The sequence below is a fragment of the Siphateles boraxobius genome, unplaced genomic scaffold, assembly GCF_051911475.1.
Source record: "Siphateles boraxobius isolate OS27281-9 unplaced genomic scaffold, OSU_SipBor_1 21, whole genome shotgun sequence".
Lineage (NCBI taxonomy): Eukaryota > Metazoa > Chordata > Actinopteri > Cypriniformes > Leuciscidae > Siphateles > Siphateles boraxobius.
The window spans coordinates 1,351,068-1,369,279 of record NW_027508822.1 but is presented as its reverse complement, the minus strand read 5'-3'; the positions used below and the strand labels follow the sequence as shown (position 1 = coordinate 1,369,279).

General features: G+C 37.8%; 2 protein-coding genes across 3 annotated transcripts in view; both read right to left on the bottom strand.

The window, feature by feature from the left end:
• LOC143746081 (L-asparaginase 1-like) overlaps positions 1 to 9,473 on the bottom strand; it is a 35,295-nt gene extending 25,822 nt beyond the window's left edge. Inside the window, exons 1-4 of one of the 2 annotated variants that reach the window (XM_077237802.1) lie at positions 9,256 to 9,473; positions 8,928 to 9,037; positions 1,763 to 1,912; positions 454 to 586 (exon numbers count right to left, since the gene is read on the bottom strand). In XM_077237802.1, the coding sequence (XP_077093917.1) occupies positions 454 to 586; positions 1,763 to 1,885 (256 nt within the window). In that variant the 5' untranslated portion in view covers positions 1,886 to 1,912; positions 8,928 to 9,037; positions 9,256 to 9,473. The remainder of the gene's footprint in view (positions 1 to 453; positions 587 to 1,762; positions 1,913 to 8,927; positions 9,038 to 9,255) is intronic. The other variant, XM_077237803.1, reaches the window with a different exon arrangement.
• The window catches only part of LOC143746085 (uncharacterized), a 317,610-nt gene that overhangs the window by 45,783 nt on the left and 253,615 nt on the right, over positions 1 to 18,212 (bottom strand). The gene's annotated exons all lie outside the window — the stretch shown is intronic.

The window sequence follows — 18,212 nt, the reverse complement described above, 5'->3', positions numbered from 1 at the left end:
CGTGTTATTGGTGCATAAACTTCACATTGTACAAGTTGAACTGGTGCCAGACTTAAATTTATGAAATCAATGGAAACATGTTGAAATATGAACTATTTATTATAAATTTATTATATTATTTAATATATTATATTATTATAATGATCATGACTGGCTGAGCTAGAAAGGCAGAGAATTATTTATTTACAGATGACACTTGATTAGATATTTATATAACGACATTAATATATTCCAGGTTTGTCCGAAAGATAACTATTATGCTACTTTTCAAAGACCCATGCATAAATATTAACACTAACCATAACTACCCCCTCTTAATCACTGTTTTTTTTTTTTGGAATACAAGGTCAGTAAAGAAATAATCCCATAAACGTGTCATAGCATATTCGTGTCATAAAATATTAATTTGTATATCATATGTAAAGGTGTGTGAGTGCTGCTGATAGTGTTTACCGTTTTCATGTTCCATCATACCAATTGTTCCTCCGGTGTTTATGACCAGGACCTTTGAATCCTTGACATTTGGGCTGGAGTGACCCGCGGTGCTCAGGCTGACAGATTTCTGCAACTTAAACACAAAACTCGTCTGAAAGGAAAAGGGGGAGGTATTGCTGTAATTTATAGTAATATCTTCAGAATTACTGAGAAGTCTAGTTTAAAATATAATTCTTTTGAAGTGTTGGTGCTTAATGTAACACTATCTAGTGTAAAGTAAAAATCATGTTTGAGATTTGTGCTGGCTACTGTATACAGGCCCCAAGGGCACCATACAGACTTTATCAAATTAAAGTTAGTATTGGCTGCAGATAAAGTCCTAATTGTTAGTGATTTTAATATACATGTAGATAATGAAAAAGATGCATTGGGATTATCATTTACAGACATTCTTAACTCTATTGTAGTTAGACAACACGTGTCGGGACCTACTCATTGCCGTAATCATACTCTAGATCTAATATTATCACATGGAATAGATGTTTATGCCGTTGAAATTCTGCAGCAGAGCGATGACATCTCAGATCATTATCTAGTCTTGTGTATACTTCATTTAGCCAAAGCTGCAAAGCCAACTCCGTGGTATAAATATGTTAGACCTATTACTTCTGCTACTAAAGATTGCTTTATTAATAATCTTCCTAATAAGTTTCATCATCTCAGCATCCTGGATAGCTTAGATGAACTCGATATTGCGACAGGAACTTTTAACTCTCTCTTTTCCAGCACTTTAGACACAGTTGCTCCGTTGCGCTTAAAGAAGATTAAAGAAAATAGTCCAACGCCGTGGTACAACGAGCACACTCAGGCCCTTAAGAGAGCAGCCAGAAAAATGGAGCGCAACTGGAAGAAAACTAAACTAGAGTATAGTGTGCTATTTTAAAACTATGGAGTGAATAAAATATTTCAAGCTGCAGTTTTAGTTGGACACACATAGACATCAAAAATCAGCATTTGAATCTCAACAATGGTGACAATAAACAAAGTATTTCATGGTGCATTGCATGCTGGGTATCACCATATTACAAAAATCCCAGCATGCACTGCAGTTTGGATAATTATTGTCAGCACTGTTCAGGATTGTATGATAAGTGTTGATGTGTAAGTGTATATTTTCAGAGGTTGTAGATGTTCAGTTAAGTTATTTTTTTTAGCATTGACAATTGTTAAATAGAAAACTGCTTTTTTTTTTTTTTCTTGTTGCCGCTGTTATCAGTTGTCTCTGATTTGTATTTGCAGTGTAATGTTGAAGACAACACATATTTACCTTGGGTTTATTATCTGCATGATTTCCAGTTGGTTGTCCTGAACCATTTTGAGTGGGTTGATTATGGTTAGGCGTCTGTGTTGCTGTATCCTTAAAGCAGGAGGTTAGCCAGGACCAGGACATCTTAATTTTGGATCTGTAAATATTTCACTGGAGAAAAAAAGTAAATTCTGTAACACTTTCTATGAAGCCTGTATTTATCAGAAAAATGAAGGAAAGCGCATTTTTCAAACTCATGACGTAGTATTTTTGGCATGTGCGCATCAAAAACAAAAAGCTGATATGTTTTGTGCATGGTAAAATTTTATTTCTGCCTTTTCATTTCTGTTCAAGTTAAAGTTGTTCTTACTCATTGTGTTGTTAGACTAAGTTCACAGAAATTGACTCATTCACCAACCCACACAACAACATTGTGACGGCCCAGATCCGGCTCACATCTGGCACATGTGGAATGTGGACCACAAGCAGGATGATGATCACATGATCTCATTTCACTATAGCGTTTCTTTGCTGCTACAAATTTGTTTGACAAAAAAAAAAAACATCAAACATCCATTAGTTGGGTTCTCAACTCTTAATATATCTTTGTGAGTGTGTGTTTTTTTTTTTTTTTTGGCTGCTGTGACACTGTGTGTGTTAAACACATTTGTAGCAAAGGATGTTGAAAAGCATGTGATGATGCTTAGCTGTTGCCAGTTTTAAAACCATCACAAAAAAGCTACTAAATGTCACAACAACAAAAAAAGCACAAATAAAAGCAAATATTTATTATTAAACTCAATAAAAGGACAATTCAGCTGCATTATTTATTCATGTAGAGATGCATGCTGGGAGTTTTGTACTATGCTGGAACTCAGCATGCATTGCAGAATGGCACTTCTGATTCATGTATATTCATGTTAGTTGACAGCTGATTTCTGCAGTACTGCTAAATCTTATACTGCAATAATACTGGGTACATACATTATGTAGCTCAGATAAGATTCAATTCTGGTTTATTTTTTGGTGCTAGATCATCATTCCACATGTGCTAGAAGTGGGGCGGCACAATGCTGCTATCTGGACCTATCTGCTACCAGTTTCTTTCATACATGTACAGAAGTACTTGTTGAAAATTAAGAGCTGAGATCTTCAGAGATTTAATGTCTTCTTTTATCATCAGTTGATTTCATCCAAGGCTGTGGCTGAAGTCAGTTGTAGTTCTTGTGTTTCTCTGTTCTTCAGTGATTCTGCTTGTTAACAGCAGGTGTTCATCACTAATGCCCAATCATCCCTTAAAGGGCCCCTATTATGCCATTTTAAAGTTTCCTAATGTTGTTGTGGAGTCTCCTACAACATGTTTACATGCATCAAAGGTAAAAAAAAACTGTTTAATTTCCTCATAATATACATTTGCACATCATCACATTTTCAATGATTCTCAAACAACTCCTCAAATTAATCAATCCCTCTAAATCCCTCCTTTCCACGAGCTACTCTGCTCTGATTGGCCAGACAGCTCAGTCTGTTGTGATTGGGCGACTGTGTACAGCATGCGCAGAAAACAAAAACGCTCATTGCCATAACAACGTCAGCTCTGCATGTCCTTGAGGCTTCCTACACTGTAACTAAACACAGTAACGAACATCAGCATTGACAAGTGCATGTCCATCAACAAACCGATTATTTTAGTTGTACTAATTTATTCAAAGACTATTTTTCTAATATATTGCAGTGAACACGTGGAAACTATATCAATAACAGTGCATGTAGTTAACTGTTATGCAATGTAACTTACATTAGCCGAGCTTATAGAGTGAATGATCTGATGTAACATAAACATTGGTAAAACAAATATTTCCTCAGAGTACTGAGAACGACAGACAATCTGCATTAATAGACACAGTTTTAGGTAATAGTGGCCCACAGCTGATTAGCAGAAGTATTTCAGTAAGACAGTGATAACATGAGTTACCCAGTTAACAAGAGATCTACACAATATAAAACTCAAAACTAAGTTTTTTGAACACCATCTTTCAAGTGTTTCGCGAATCCTGCATTGAACTCCGAGATTTGAAAAGCAGTCGTCAGTAAAATAAAGGGAACACAGCAAAAGTTTAGGATTATACTGCTGTGATATCGTGGTAAAGATGAATTTTAACCACTGATTCTTCACATGCTCGTCCTTGGGCAGTGAAAAAAACTGGCTTTACCTTCACATTATAGAGCACAGCACCGTCTTCTCGCGTGATACTGTCCAGCATCCACAGGAATCAGCTGCAGTGTTCGAGGTTCAAGTTTTCCCAGGTGTCTGAGCGTGCAATACGTGGGCGGGCAGTAAACTAATGTTTCGTCTTGACGTCACAACGAAACGGCTTATGACTCGTTTGAAAAACTATTCATTTCATCGACTCAGAGTCGACTCTTACTTTTGAAAGACAATAACTTAATATACGGTGCACTTTCAGATTTAAAACTTTGAAGGATGTGTTCATTCACTTAGAGCTATGTTACACACTACATGAAAGGTCATTTTCAAAAATCCATAATAGGGGCCCTTTAATTAATCACTTAATTATCTCATTAACTTTAACACTTTTAACACTCTGTAGATTGGGACTATATGTACTCTGAACAGTGCTGATTTAACACTGGGGATTTTGCGGTGTACCTGTAACTTTGTAGTAATCACAAAGACCTTGATTAGCTTGTTCAGGTGTGTATGATTAGGGTTGGAGCTAAACTCTGCAGGAGTGTATCTCGTGGTCCAGAGTTGAGGTAATAGGAACTTACATATTCACTTGATTATCTCACTGCAACACCGCGCCAATGTTACTTTTACTCCTTATAGTGTGGACACTACTTGATGATCCTGGGGTTGAAAAGGGTTTAAGGTGCAATATAAAACGACACACCCTCAAAATGTATTTGAACAGTAATAAGCTGTACATTAAAACAGTAATATATTGGCAACACTGTTGCCAGTAGTTTACCATCAAAAACAATTCAAAACTAGTTATGTACTTTGAAAACCTAAGTCTGATTTGCTAAATGAAACAAGTTAATTTCACTCTTCATTAAATGTACTTACACTTAGTAGAAACAATTATTTATGTGAACTCAATAAAATTAGAGTAAAGGTTGATATGAAACATTATTTTATGTTTTGCTAACTTAGCACAAAATATATATGTTAGTGTTTAATATTCTATTTGGATTTAAAGGATTTCTGTTGAGTTTTTTGTTCTGACGAGTAGAGCCTCATTAATTGAATGATTTGCTGCCTCCTCCTGGCGGTTTTAGTATCATATTAAAATGTATAATTCATTTTATTTATTTTACCATCATATTTCTATATCGACAATTGTATATTTAAAACTTCTCAAATTATTGAATATGTAGTTTTGGATTTGTAAATGTGGATCTCTCAGATGAACTTGAGGAGTGCTGGTCTGGCCTTGGTCTATGTCTCCTCAAAGTCTTGGTCTTACTTTGGTCTGGAAACACTGGTCTTGGTCTGGTCTGGAAACACTGGTCTTGGTCTGGATGCCTTTAAGGTGGTCTTGACTATGTCACTAGCTGTTCCAGTCAGAGTCTTGTGCTTTCTTTTAAACTATATACAGTTTAATTCCAAATGATAAATGTTTTATCAGTGTTGAAATGAAAATTAAGTGAAGAAATGAAATGTGTTAGATCCAGTCTTCACTAGACCGGACATATCAGATTTTGGTCTGATAGCCTAATCAAATAGGCCGCTGTCGGTAGCCTAAAAGAGGCCTAGAAATAGGGTTTCGTTCCGACAAACGGGGCACTACATTTTCTTTTGCTCAATATGTTCAACGTTAATAAAAGGTATCCAAGCTAAAAGTTCTCCACGCATTATCCTGCAGTTAATGAGAAAAGTGTAATTTATTGCCGCACTATATTGACTGCGTATTGAGACATATAAAACTGTTTAGCTAGATTTTCAACCAATCAGCATCGAAAATGTAAGTAGGTCAGAGCCAAAATCAAGCCAATATCACTACGCACATGTAAACATGGAGGAGGACGTAAGCAGCGCATCTTCATCTGATAGCGGCGATCAAGCTCGATTAACACTCGTAAAGTGTATTCTTCATGTCGGAAAAGATGGTGGGAAAGGTCCACAGCCCTTTATAGGCTGCTGTCGGTAGCCTAAAAGAGGCCTAGAAATAGGGTTTCGTTCCACCAAGTGGGGCACTACTTACTTTTTTTATATTTAACATCAGAAATATATAGAGATTCCTTAGGAAAAAGTTATCCGCACACAACCTTGCAGTTTTTGAGAAAAATTATGCTAAAAGTGCCCATTTTGAAAAAAAGGGCATATTGGTCTTTATGTGTTGTTGCTGGTTTCGTGTTATATGCAGGCTATATGGCATTATTGGTCTTTGTGTGTTGTTGCTGGTACGTTGCAAATAGAGGGGCAGCACAATTGTTTTTCGCCTAGTGCGGCAGAAGTGCACTCATTCGAAGTGTAAAAAAAGCTGTAAAGCACATGGAGGAGCTTTACAGGGGGTATGGCTTATCTAAATGAGATGTAAATGAGCCCTATTGTCACCCCCAGCAGCAGAGACAGGTGAGAACTGCACAATCTTTAGCTCGTTTTCTCCTCTTTGAGCTTTTTTAAGTGCCTACTTTAAAATGGCCACAACTTCTCCAAATATTATCAGATTTCCACATGTTACACATCGTTGGAAAGCTTGGATATTACACTCTCAGAATCTATGAATAACTCAAAATGCCCCAGAACCGACTTGTGTCCCTAGTTTCCGTGACTGGTCACATTAATGTAGTGCCCCGTTTGTCGGAACGAAACTGAACGATACAGCTCACGTACAGCGGCCTAAAAGCAGTCAACACTTGTCATGTTAACTCTTCTACAAAAGATGTGCAGACAGATGAAGAACAGAAAGCAGATTAAATAATGGGGAAAAAATAATTGAATAGATTTTATTAAATGATCTTGAATTTCTCTGTCTTTATATGACCAGCATAAATTCTACAACTGTTATTCTACAACAACAAAAAAGGAAAATTAATGAGTCACAACTGTGAAGTTGAGATTACAATACAGCACTTAATATACGTAGGCATACATATAAATAAGTTAACAAAAAGTAACAATAAAATAAAATGAATAGTAATGAGTATAAGAACATTGAATATTTTAAGAAATTAGTACATACGGAAAGATAATGTATATAAAATAGAAAGAAACAACATAAGATATGTGTGACTGCCATCCAGTTGTCAGGCCAAATGTGTTTATTGCTGTAAATGCAGGAAAAAAGATTAGCATTAATTTAACAATGAAAGAGAAAATAAGGGACTTATACAGTACAGGGGGCATTGACAACACTATCTGTATCCTTTAGGCTTACATTGGTCTGTCCCATTAAACTTTGTTGGCAAGCTGACGACGTAATGCCACTGCAGAGACATGCCGTGCTCCTCATACACTCAATATGTTGGTCGACTGTTACGCTCAAATGTGATTTAATTAAAGTCTCAAGATACACACACACCAACCCCAAGCGATTCACATATATATATATATATATATATATATATATATATATATATATATATGACGACTTGCAAATGCAGATAGGACAATCAATCTGTAGAAACATTTAGAAATGTGCATGCATTTTGTGTATATGTAACTGTGAATCATGTTAATCAAAATTTGGATATGCTTTTGCACAAAATGTGCTTCATGAATATGAATTAGCCTAATATATTATACCTAATAGTTTACACTGATGCTAGGTTGTATTTTCTGATGTATTCCACAAAATGTGCCCTGTATAGACAGCTGTTGCGGCGCACGGTTTGGACATAGTGGAGACAGTGGGTGAAGATAAGCATATGGTGCAGTGACACCATCAATGTTCATGCAATCAACGTTTACATTTGTTGCTCAGCTAAACAAACCAAGTTCAAACCAAGCTCAAGCTAAACAAACTTTTTCTTTTTTTATAAACTTAAATATAGTACATTGATTTGTCTATTTCTTCACATAAATGCAAGTTCTGTCTCTGTGTGATTTGAACGCAATTTGTTTTTATCAGGAACATTACACCCGACAAAATGCTTTAGTATATTAGATATGTGAAGATTTAAATTTTTAACTACTCTCTGGACAAGCCCGTTCTTCTTCCGACTCTCCTGGTGCTCCAGTTTGCGGATACACGGTCAGTCAACTCATCTGCGGATCTGCCGTTACACTTATAGGGCCCTATCACACCCAGCGCAACGCAGCGGCAGGCGCAACGTCTGACAAAGTGTGTTTTGCAAGTTTCAGCCTGACGCAATTATCATTTTCACGTCTTGCGCCACGTTGTTTAAATAGCAAATGCATTTGCGCCCATCTGTTCCCCCGTTGGCTGCTGGTCTGATAACTGAGGTGTGTTCAGGCGCATTGTTGGTGCGTTGCTATTTTGAGGAAACTGAAATAGCCTGAGCCATTAGTATATTTTTTATATTTAAAGAGCGTGTATAGGCTGGTCCACAACGCGCTACACTTTGTCCTGTAGATGCTCTGCTTGCTCTTTAACCTCGGGCTCGAGCAGATCCGTTTGCTCTCTGGAGAAGCATTCAGATTATTAAATTCAGTCATGTAAATGGCAATCCGCAATACATAAATGTATTGCATGTAAAGCCCAAAATACACCCATTACTCATTAAGAGAATAGGGACAACCTTTTTACACCATGCGTTGGGCGCGCTGACCATTTTTCCCGTTGTTAAACTAGCAAAAGTGGATTCGGACACTCCCTAAGTGTTCTTGCGCCACACGCTTAAGACCATGCACTTAGATCCTTAAAATAGGGCCCATTTAGCCATCCGAGGCAATATCTGCAGATGAGATTATTACAAGTGACTCTCCTTCATACGCAAACCCAAAAATTGTTCATGGATGGATATGCGCGCTCATGTTTAGGGAGCCTTATGTTCACTCCTGACTAACATCAGTCCCACTGGATGCCAACTGTCTGTGAAGTGTGTTCAGAGCCTGTCAATGTGTCAAGAGTGCGTTGTGACTTAGTCAAACATAAATAAATAATATAATTAAAAATTAAATTAATTACAATTAGTAACATTTTAATAAATAACAGTTATATATTAAAGTGATCAAATTAAGGAAATAAAGGCAAACCTGAGTGTTGGTTTTCTGTGCGTGTCTTCTGTCCACCCAGAGGTCCAGAGCAAGTGAAAGCTTCTGCTGGTATTTATATGGATGCTTTGAAGCCACATGACACCGGATTTCTTAGAAATCACATGACAAAGCAGAAAGAGAAAGTGTTTTTTATTTGTACTTTTTAAAATATTTGTGGTATATATGATAATAACAATAAGTGCAATCAGTTTTGTACAGAACCTTTATGCTATTTATTTTACAGATTTTCACCTTTACTTTTAAATGTACTGAAGACATTGAGTAATCATTCACAGTAGTAGTTCAGCTTCTCCAAAAGCTTAGGTACCTTTTTAAGAAAATGTGTGGGTTGTAAATGTCAAATCTGTCAAAATCTGTTCTTCTGAAAATAGATTGGTTAGTCTGAAACATGCATCCATCCGGACAACATTCACAGGACCTAAAGACACATTACAGAGATGCACAAAGCTGGAGAAAACTACAGAGTCATGTCCAAAGACCTGGGTGTTCATCACAGTAAGACAAATAGTCTACAAACAGAGAGAAAATCCAGGGCTGTTTCTGCTGTCCTGCAAATATTACTTCAAGAGCACAATGGGCATTGTTTAAAAAAAAAAAAAACACTTTCACTTTCTTACTTGTCATGTGACTTTGTTTACTTATCTATGTATATGCCAGCTGAGAACTTTCATTTGCTCCTTTTAGCCTCTAAAAATACAATTAAGACATATTGCTAAAGTCTTTATTTTAAACCCATTTTTCTACAAAAGATATATATATGTATAACCTTATTCTAAAAATAACTTAACTCTGATGTTATCAGTCTAAATTAGTAGTGCAACAGATCACAAATCTCACAGTTCGGATCATATTACGATTTTCAAGTCATGGATCTGATCATTTTTTGGATCAGCAAAAAAAAAAAAGAATAAATAAATAAATACAAATAAAAATGGGCAGTTTTGAGACAAGTGTAACTGCTTCCCATTTATTACTTAAAGGGATACTCCACTTTTTTTGGAAATAGGCTAATTTTACAACTCCCCCAGAGTTAAACTGTTGAGTTTTACCGTTTTTGAATCCATTCAGCCGATCTCCGGTTCTGGCGGTACAACTTTTAGCATAGCTTAGCATACATCATTGAAGTGGACAAGACCATTAGCATTTCTCAAAAATAAATGACCAAAGTGTTTCGATATTTTTCCTATTTAAAACTTGACCCTTCTGTAGTTACATCGTGCACTAAGACCGACGGAAAATGTAAAGTTGCGATTTTCTAGGCTGATATGGCTCATACCTGTCAAGTATCCCGTTTTGGCCGGGAAAGTCCCGTATTTTACCCTCCTTTCCCGCCGTCCTCCCGTATTAGGATTTTCTTGTAAATCTCACGTATTTTAACCTGCGTTATTGAAAAATAATAATACCCCGGGCGGAGTAAAAAAAAAAAAAACATTCCCAATCTAAACTCTGTCACTAGCCTCGCGATAACTACAGGTAACGTTAGGTGGCAGTTGTCGCGAGGTTAGTGTGTGAGGTCAGATGATGAGTGACAACGCGGGGAAAACAAAAACAGAGACGGATGATGGACGCTATGACAGAGCAAGGCACTCCTGCCAAAAAACCAAAAACCTCATGTACTAATAAATACCGCGATCAATGGGATAGCAAATTTACTTTTCTGAAGAGGAGCAGGGTGGGGGACAGTCACGCGTTTTGTAACTGCGACTTTAGCATCTCACACGGGGAAGGAATGATGTATGTCAGCACGAGAAAGGGTGTTTAGCACGGTAAAAAAGATTGTTACAGAGAATAGGATGACGTTAGACAACAGAACTGTTTGCTCTACTCTCATGTAAAATGAACCACTCTGGCCCAGCCCACAAATACACTCCTTCCAAAACAGTTAATACAAAGTCTGCAACAAATTTGTTCAAAAACTCATTAAAAGAGTAAAGAAAAGAAAAACTGCAAATGAAAAGAAAAACTGTAAAAGAAAAGCAATATGAAATGAAAATAATGTGTGGAATGAAAATAAAATGTAAATGTAAACAATCAATGTTAAATGAACAGAAAATATGCAAATAAGCCTTTAAATAAATGCTCTTGATATATACCCTATATATACCATACATATATATAGCCTATATATATATGGGGTGGTGGGACTGCTCGCGGTGGGCGCTGGAAAATTTCCCTTATTTTCAAATCCAAAACTTGACAGGTATGATATGGCTAGGAACTATACTCTCATTCCTGCGTAAGAAACTTTACTGCCATACCATGAGTGCGGCAGGCGCAATGATATGACGCAGCGCCTGAAAATAGGCTACCTTTCGTCAACACAACGTAACTATTTTCAGGCGCTGCGTCATATCATTGCGCCTGCTGCACTCATGGTACGGCAGTAAAGTTTCTTGACTACTACGCAGGAATGAGAGTATAGTTCCTAGCCATATCAGCCTAGAAAATCGCAACTTTACATTTTCCGTCAGTCTTAGTGCACGATATAACTACAGAAGGGTCAAGTTTTAAATAGGAAAAATATCTAAACACTTTGGTCATTTTTTTTTTGAGAAATGCTAATGGTCTTGTCCACTTCAATGATGTATGCTAAGCTATGCTAAAAGTGGTACCGCCAGAACCGGAGATCGGCTGAATGGATTCAAAAACGGTAAAACTCAACAGTTTAACTCTGGGGGAGTTGTAAAATGAGCCTATTCCCAAAAAAGTAGAGTATCCCTTTAATAAAGAACACTTTAAGTACTTTGATACCACAGAAACAACTCCCAACTAATGAAGTTCAAACATTATTAAAGACAAAGTAAAAATAAGAATACACAAATTAAAACAGATAAATACTATAGAACAGTTATAAATAGTTAGGTCTAACAGTAGTATTCAGGTACAGAAATGTAATAATTAATATAAATATAACTGTACTGCATAGTGTTCACTGTATAAATTAAATATTGATTAATCATTGGTAAAGTTGTTTTGTTGTTTGACATTAATGACAGCAGTTGAGTTTTTTTTAGGCCGAATGCATGGAACTAATATGATGAAATATCCGATTTCTTTCTCAAGTTCTCTCAACTGTTTAGGTTCCCTTAAGACTTTATAACTGTCACGGGTGTGGGTAGAAGAAGACTCAAAGTCAAAAGGCTCCAATTCAAACGATTTACTATATATTACTCACAACTACAAGTTCAAGTTCAAGTTCAAGTTTATTTATATAGCACATTTAAACACAACACTAGTTGACAGGCAGGCAGAATGACAGACACACACACGCTCTAAACACAACTAACAACCGACAAGGACTGACTGAACTGAAGGGGACTATACAGACACTGATGAACAAAAGGAGCTGAAGACAGGTGACACAGATGATGATAATTAATCAAACACAGGTGAGACAACTGAAGACAAACGAGGAGCGGGAAAACTGAACAAGGAAGACATGTGACTGAACAAAACAACAGGACAGATGAACATAACTGTGACAATAACCAACTGTATACAAGAATACTTGTCCAGACACACTATCAAATCTAACAGTTGTTCTTACTAAGACTTTTTAGTTAACTTTACTTAATTTCCAATAATTTGTTGAATTTACTTAAAACAATTTAGTAATCTGTACTGTTGGCATACTCAGAAAACCCAAGTAAACATTACTTGACTAGCCCTTATAACTAGTGATGAGTCGTTCATGAACGATCCATTAATTGCGTCTGTCACGTGACAAATGAACGAAAGACTCAGAAGGTAAAGTAATTATTTATGTTCCCTGAAATTATTTTTGACTGCATAATGATTTCTTAATTCAGAATATGATCAAGATTGCGTAGGTGGATGTGTTTGGGGAATTTGCCTGTTAAAAGGATGACATTTAAAGCCCCCTAAATGAATGAAGTGACTCGAAAAAAGATTCGTTCATTTTGATGATTCAGATTCGTTCATCCGAACTTCTCATCACAATTTATAACCGACTGTATAAGAATACTTGTCGAGACAGGTTTTTTTAGATCATTTTGTGTGTCTGTGTTCAGTCAAGCCGAAGTAGTCGAGAAACAAAGCTCCATTATGTGTTCATGTGTCATCTGAATGGCGCCTCTGTAACAGAAAACAACTTCTGATTGCAAATTTTGCCTGTCTTCTTGCATTTGAATTGTTTTAAAAACACTTGATTGTTTTAGAATTACAAACAACGGCACGTAATAAACTTTCATATATAATGGTTAAATGCAATAAATCGGCGAATGACAAGCGTTCAGAACCGTGGGGACTGCTTCGCATGGATCGACTATACCCACATAGCAATGTTTTTCTGGCCCAGCCCGTTTTCCCACGGCCCACATGCCCCAAAGAATGACAGCCTGGAGTGACCCAGATCTGGATCAAAGACAAGGGCCACACATGGGCGATAACTGTCCCGAGTCTCAGCCAATTACTGACCCATAACTGGTCCTGCACTGGGCCTGAATAATGTTTTAGTGTTGGTATACCGATTCTCAGGCCATGTCCACACGGACACGGGTATTTTTATAACCGGAGTTTTTCCTACAGCGTTTTTAAAAAAAATCCCGTCCACACATGCTCGGTCTCCGTCTACATGAAAACGTAAAAACACGCAATCAAGCGCGGTCAAGAGCATTCCACGCCAGCAGGCGGTGATATAAACCTTAACCCTAAAGCCACGTTGGCCAATCAGAAGCGCAAATCTGATGTCAAACACAGCTGATAACGGCGCACACTCTGACGTCGCAAGGCAAAAACCCCGGTTTCACTGTCTACACGACAACACTGTAACCGGCGTTTCTGAAAATCCTCACCCTGGCAGGGGTTTTCAAAAATGTTCGGTTTCAGTGCGTTTTCGTGTGGACGAACGGCCGAACCGCGTAAAAAAAGTCACGGTTATAAAAATACCCGTGTCAGTGTGGACAGGGCCTCAGACATTAGCAAACCAGAAACCCCAAAATTGAGCCACACCTGATCCTTATCTACACTGAAAAAAAAAGTAAAATTTATTTAAAAATAATGGTCCATGATTGTCAGCTACTGCTGCCAAACAAAAACTGTCAAATTAAAGTAACCAGATTTAAATAGAGTGCAAAAAAACATTTACAGCATTATTTAATCAACTATTTTACAGATGTTTCCTGAATTAACTACAGGCATGATTTACTGACTAGCCTATACGTCACTGCATCAGCAACTACACAGTTACTGTCTGTTAAATAAAGCAACACACACACATATCATCAGTGTTTCTGTGCTCATCCTGAACTGAAACACAGTCACTGTCTGTTAAATACAGCAACACAAACATATCATCAGTGTTTCTGTGCTCATCCTGAACTGAAACACAGTCACTGTCTGTTAAATAAAGCAACACACACACATATCATCAGTGTTTCTGTGCTCATCCTGAACTGAAACACAGTCACTGTCTGTTAAATAAAGCAACACACACACATATCATCAGTGTTTCTGTGCTCATCCTGGACTGAAACACAGTCACTGTCTGTTAAATAAAGCAACACACACACATATCATCAGTGTTTCTGTGCTCATCCTGAACTGAAACACAGTCACTGTCTGTTAAATAAAGCAACACACACACACACATATCATCAGTGTTTCTGTGCTCATCCTGAACTGAAACACAGTCACTGTCTGTTAAATACAGCAACACAAACATATCATCAGTGTTTCTGCAGGGCTGCCAACTTTTGAGTTTAGCTTGGCGTGAGACTACTCCAACGGGGGGGGGGGGGGGGGGGGGGGGGGACTGATGGTCTGCACACGCAAGGTCTCTCGCTCGCTTACCTCTGCCGTGCGCGCGGTTTGGAGCACAATATCTTTACTCTAGATTACGGGATATTTAACTAATTTGCGGTATAACTAGTCGATCGCGAGTGGCTCAACAGGTAGATATATAGATAAACTCATCTTTCAGGCATTTTACCTACCGGGTTGACACTTAAGCGTGAGAAATCGGGGGTGTGGCGTGAGAGCGTGAGAATTGGGTCAATTGCGTGTGTCTCACGCTCAATGCGTGAGAGTTGGCAGCCCTGGTTTCTGTGCTCATCCTGAACTGAAACACAGTCACTGTCTGTTAAATAAAGCAACACACACATATCATCAGTGTTTCTGTGCTCATCCTGAACTGAAACACAGTCACTGTCTGTTAAATAAAGCAACACACACACATATCATCAGTGTTTCTGTGCTCATCCTGAACTGAAACACAGTCACTGTCTGTTAAATAAACCAACACACACATATCATCAGTGTTTCTGTGCTCATCCTGAACTGAAACACAGTCACTGTCTGTTAAATAAAGCAACACACACATATCATCAGTGTTTCTGTGCTCATCCTGGACTGAAACACAGTCACTGTCTGTTAAATAAACCAACACACACATATCATCAGTGTTTCTGTGCTCATCCTGGACTGAAACACAGTCACTGTCTGTTAAATAAAGCAACACACACATATCATCAGTGTTTCTGTGCTCATCCTGAACTGAAACACAGTCACTGTCTGTTAAATAAAGCAACACACACACATATCATCAGTGTTTCTGTGCTCATCCTGAACTGAAACACAGTCACTGTCTGTTAAATAAACCAACACACACATATCATCAGTGTTTCTGTGCTCATCCTGAACTGAAACACAGTCACTGTCTGTTAAATAAAGCAACACACACATATCATCAGTGTTTCTGTGCTCATCCTGGACTGAAACACAGTCACTGTCTGTTAAATAAACCAACACACACATATCATCAGTGTTTCTGTGCTCATCCTGGACTGAAACACAGTCACTGTCTGTTAAATAAAGCAACACACACATATCATCAGTGTTTCTGTGCTCATCCTGAACTGAAACACAGTCACTGTCTGTTAAATAAAGCAACACACACATATCATCAGTGTTTCTGTGCTCATCCTGGACTGAAACAGTCACTGTCTGTTAAATACAGCAACACACACATATCATCAGTGTTTCTGTGCTCATCCTGAACTGAAACACAGTCACTGTCTGTTAAATAAAGCAACACACACATATCATCAGTGTTTCTGTGTTCATCCTGAACTGAAACACAGTCACTGTCTGTTAAATAAAGCAACACACACACATATCATCAGTGTTTCTGTGCTCATCCTGAACTGAAACACAGTCACTGTCTGTTAAATAAAACAACACACACACATATCATCAGTGTTTCTGTGCTCATCCTGGACTGAAACACAGTCACTGTCTGTTAAATAAAGCAACACACACATATCATCAGTGTTTCTGTGCTCATCCTGAACTGAAACACAGTCACTGTCTGTTAAATAAAGCAACACACACATATCATCAGTGTTTCTGTGCTCATCCTGAACTGAAACACAGTCACTGTCTGTTAAATACAGCAACACACACATATCATCAGTGTTTCTGTGCTCATCCTGGACTGAAACACAGTCACTGTCTGTTAAATAAAGCAACACACACATATCATCAGTGTTTCTGTGCTCATCCTGAACTGAAACACAGTCACTGTCTGTTAAATACAGCAACACACACATATCATCAGTGTTTCTGTGCTCATCCTGAACTGAAACACAGTCACTGTCTGTTAAATAAAGCAACACACACACATATCATCAGTGTTTCTGTGCTCATCCTGAACTGAAACAGTCACTGTCTGTTAAATAAAGCAACACACACACATATCATCAGTGTTTCTGTGCTCATCCTGAACTGAAACACAGTCACTGTCTGTTAAATACAGCAACACACACATATCATCAGTGTTTCTGTGCTCATCCTGAACTGAAACACAGTCACTGTCTGTTAAATAAAGCAACACACACACACATATCATCAGTGTTTCTGTGCTCATCCTGAACTGAAACAGTCACTGTCTGTTAAATAAAGCAACACACACACATATCATCAGTGTTTCTGTGCTCATCCTGAACTGAAACACAGTCACTGTCTGTTAAATACAGCAACACACACACACACATATCATCAGTGTTTCTGTGCTCATCCTGAACTGAAACACAGTCACTGTCTGTTAAATAAAGCAACACACACACACACACATATCATCAGTGTTTCTGTGCTCATCCTGGACTGAAACACAGTCACTGTCTGTTAAATAAAGCAACACACACATATCATCAGTGTTTCTGTGCTCATCCTGAACTGAAACACAGTCACTGTCTGTTAAATAAAGCAACACACACATATCATCAGTGTTTCTGTGCTCATCCTGAACTGAAACACAGTCACTGTCTGTTAAATAAAGCAACACACACACATATCATCAGTGTTTCTGTGCTCATCCTGAACTGAAACACAGTCACTGTCTGTTAAATACAGCAACACACACTTATCATCAGTGTTTCTGTGCTCATCCTGAACTGAAACACAGTCACTGTCTGTTAAATAAAGCAACACACACACACATATCATCAGTGTTTCTGTGCTCATCCTGAACTGAAACACAGTCACTGTCTGTTAAATAAAGCAACACACACACACACATATCATCAGTGTTTCTGTGCTCATCCTGAACTGAAACACAGTCACTGTCTGTTAAATAAAGCAACACACACACATATCATCAGTGTTTCTGTGCTCATCCTGAACTGAAACACAGTCACTGTCTGTTAAATAAAGCAACACACACATATCATCAGTGTTTCTGTGCTCATCCTGAACTGAAACACAGTCACTGTCTGTTAAATAAAGCAACACACACACATATCATCAGTGTTTCTGTGCTCATCCTGAACTGAAACACAGTCACTGTCTGTTAAATAAAGCAACACACACACATATCATCAGTGTTTCTGTGCTCATCCTGAACTGAAACACAGTCACTGTCTGTTAAATACAGCAACACACACTTATCATCAGTGTTTCTGTGCTCATCCTGAACTGAAACACAGTCACTGTCTGTTAAATACAGCAACACACACATATCATCAGTGTTTCTGTGCTCATCCTGAACTGAAACACAGTCACTGTCTGTTAAATAAAGCAACACACACACATATCATCAGTGTTTCTGTGCTCATCCTGAACTGAAACACAGTCACTGTCTGTTAAATAAAGCAACACACACATATCATCAGTGTTTCTGTGCTCATCCTGAACTGAAACACAGTCACTGTCTGTTAAATAAAGCAACACACACATATCATCAGTGTTTCTGTGCTCATCCTGAACTGAAACACAGTCACTGTCTGTTAAATAAAGCAACACACACAT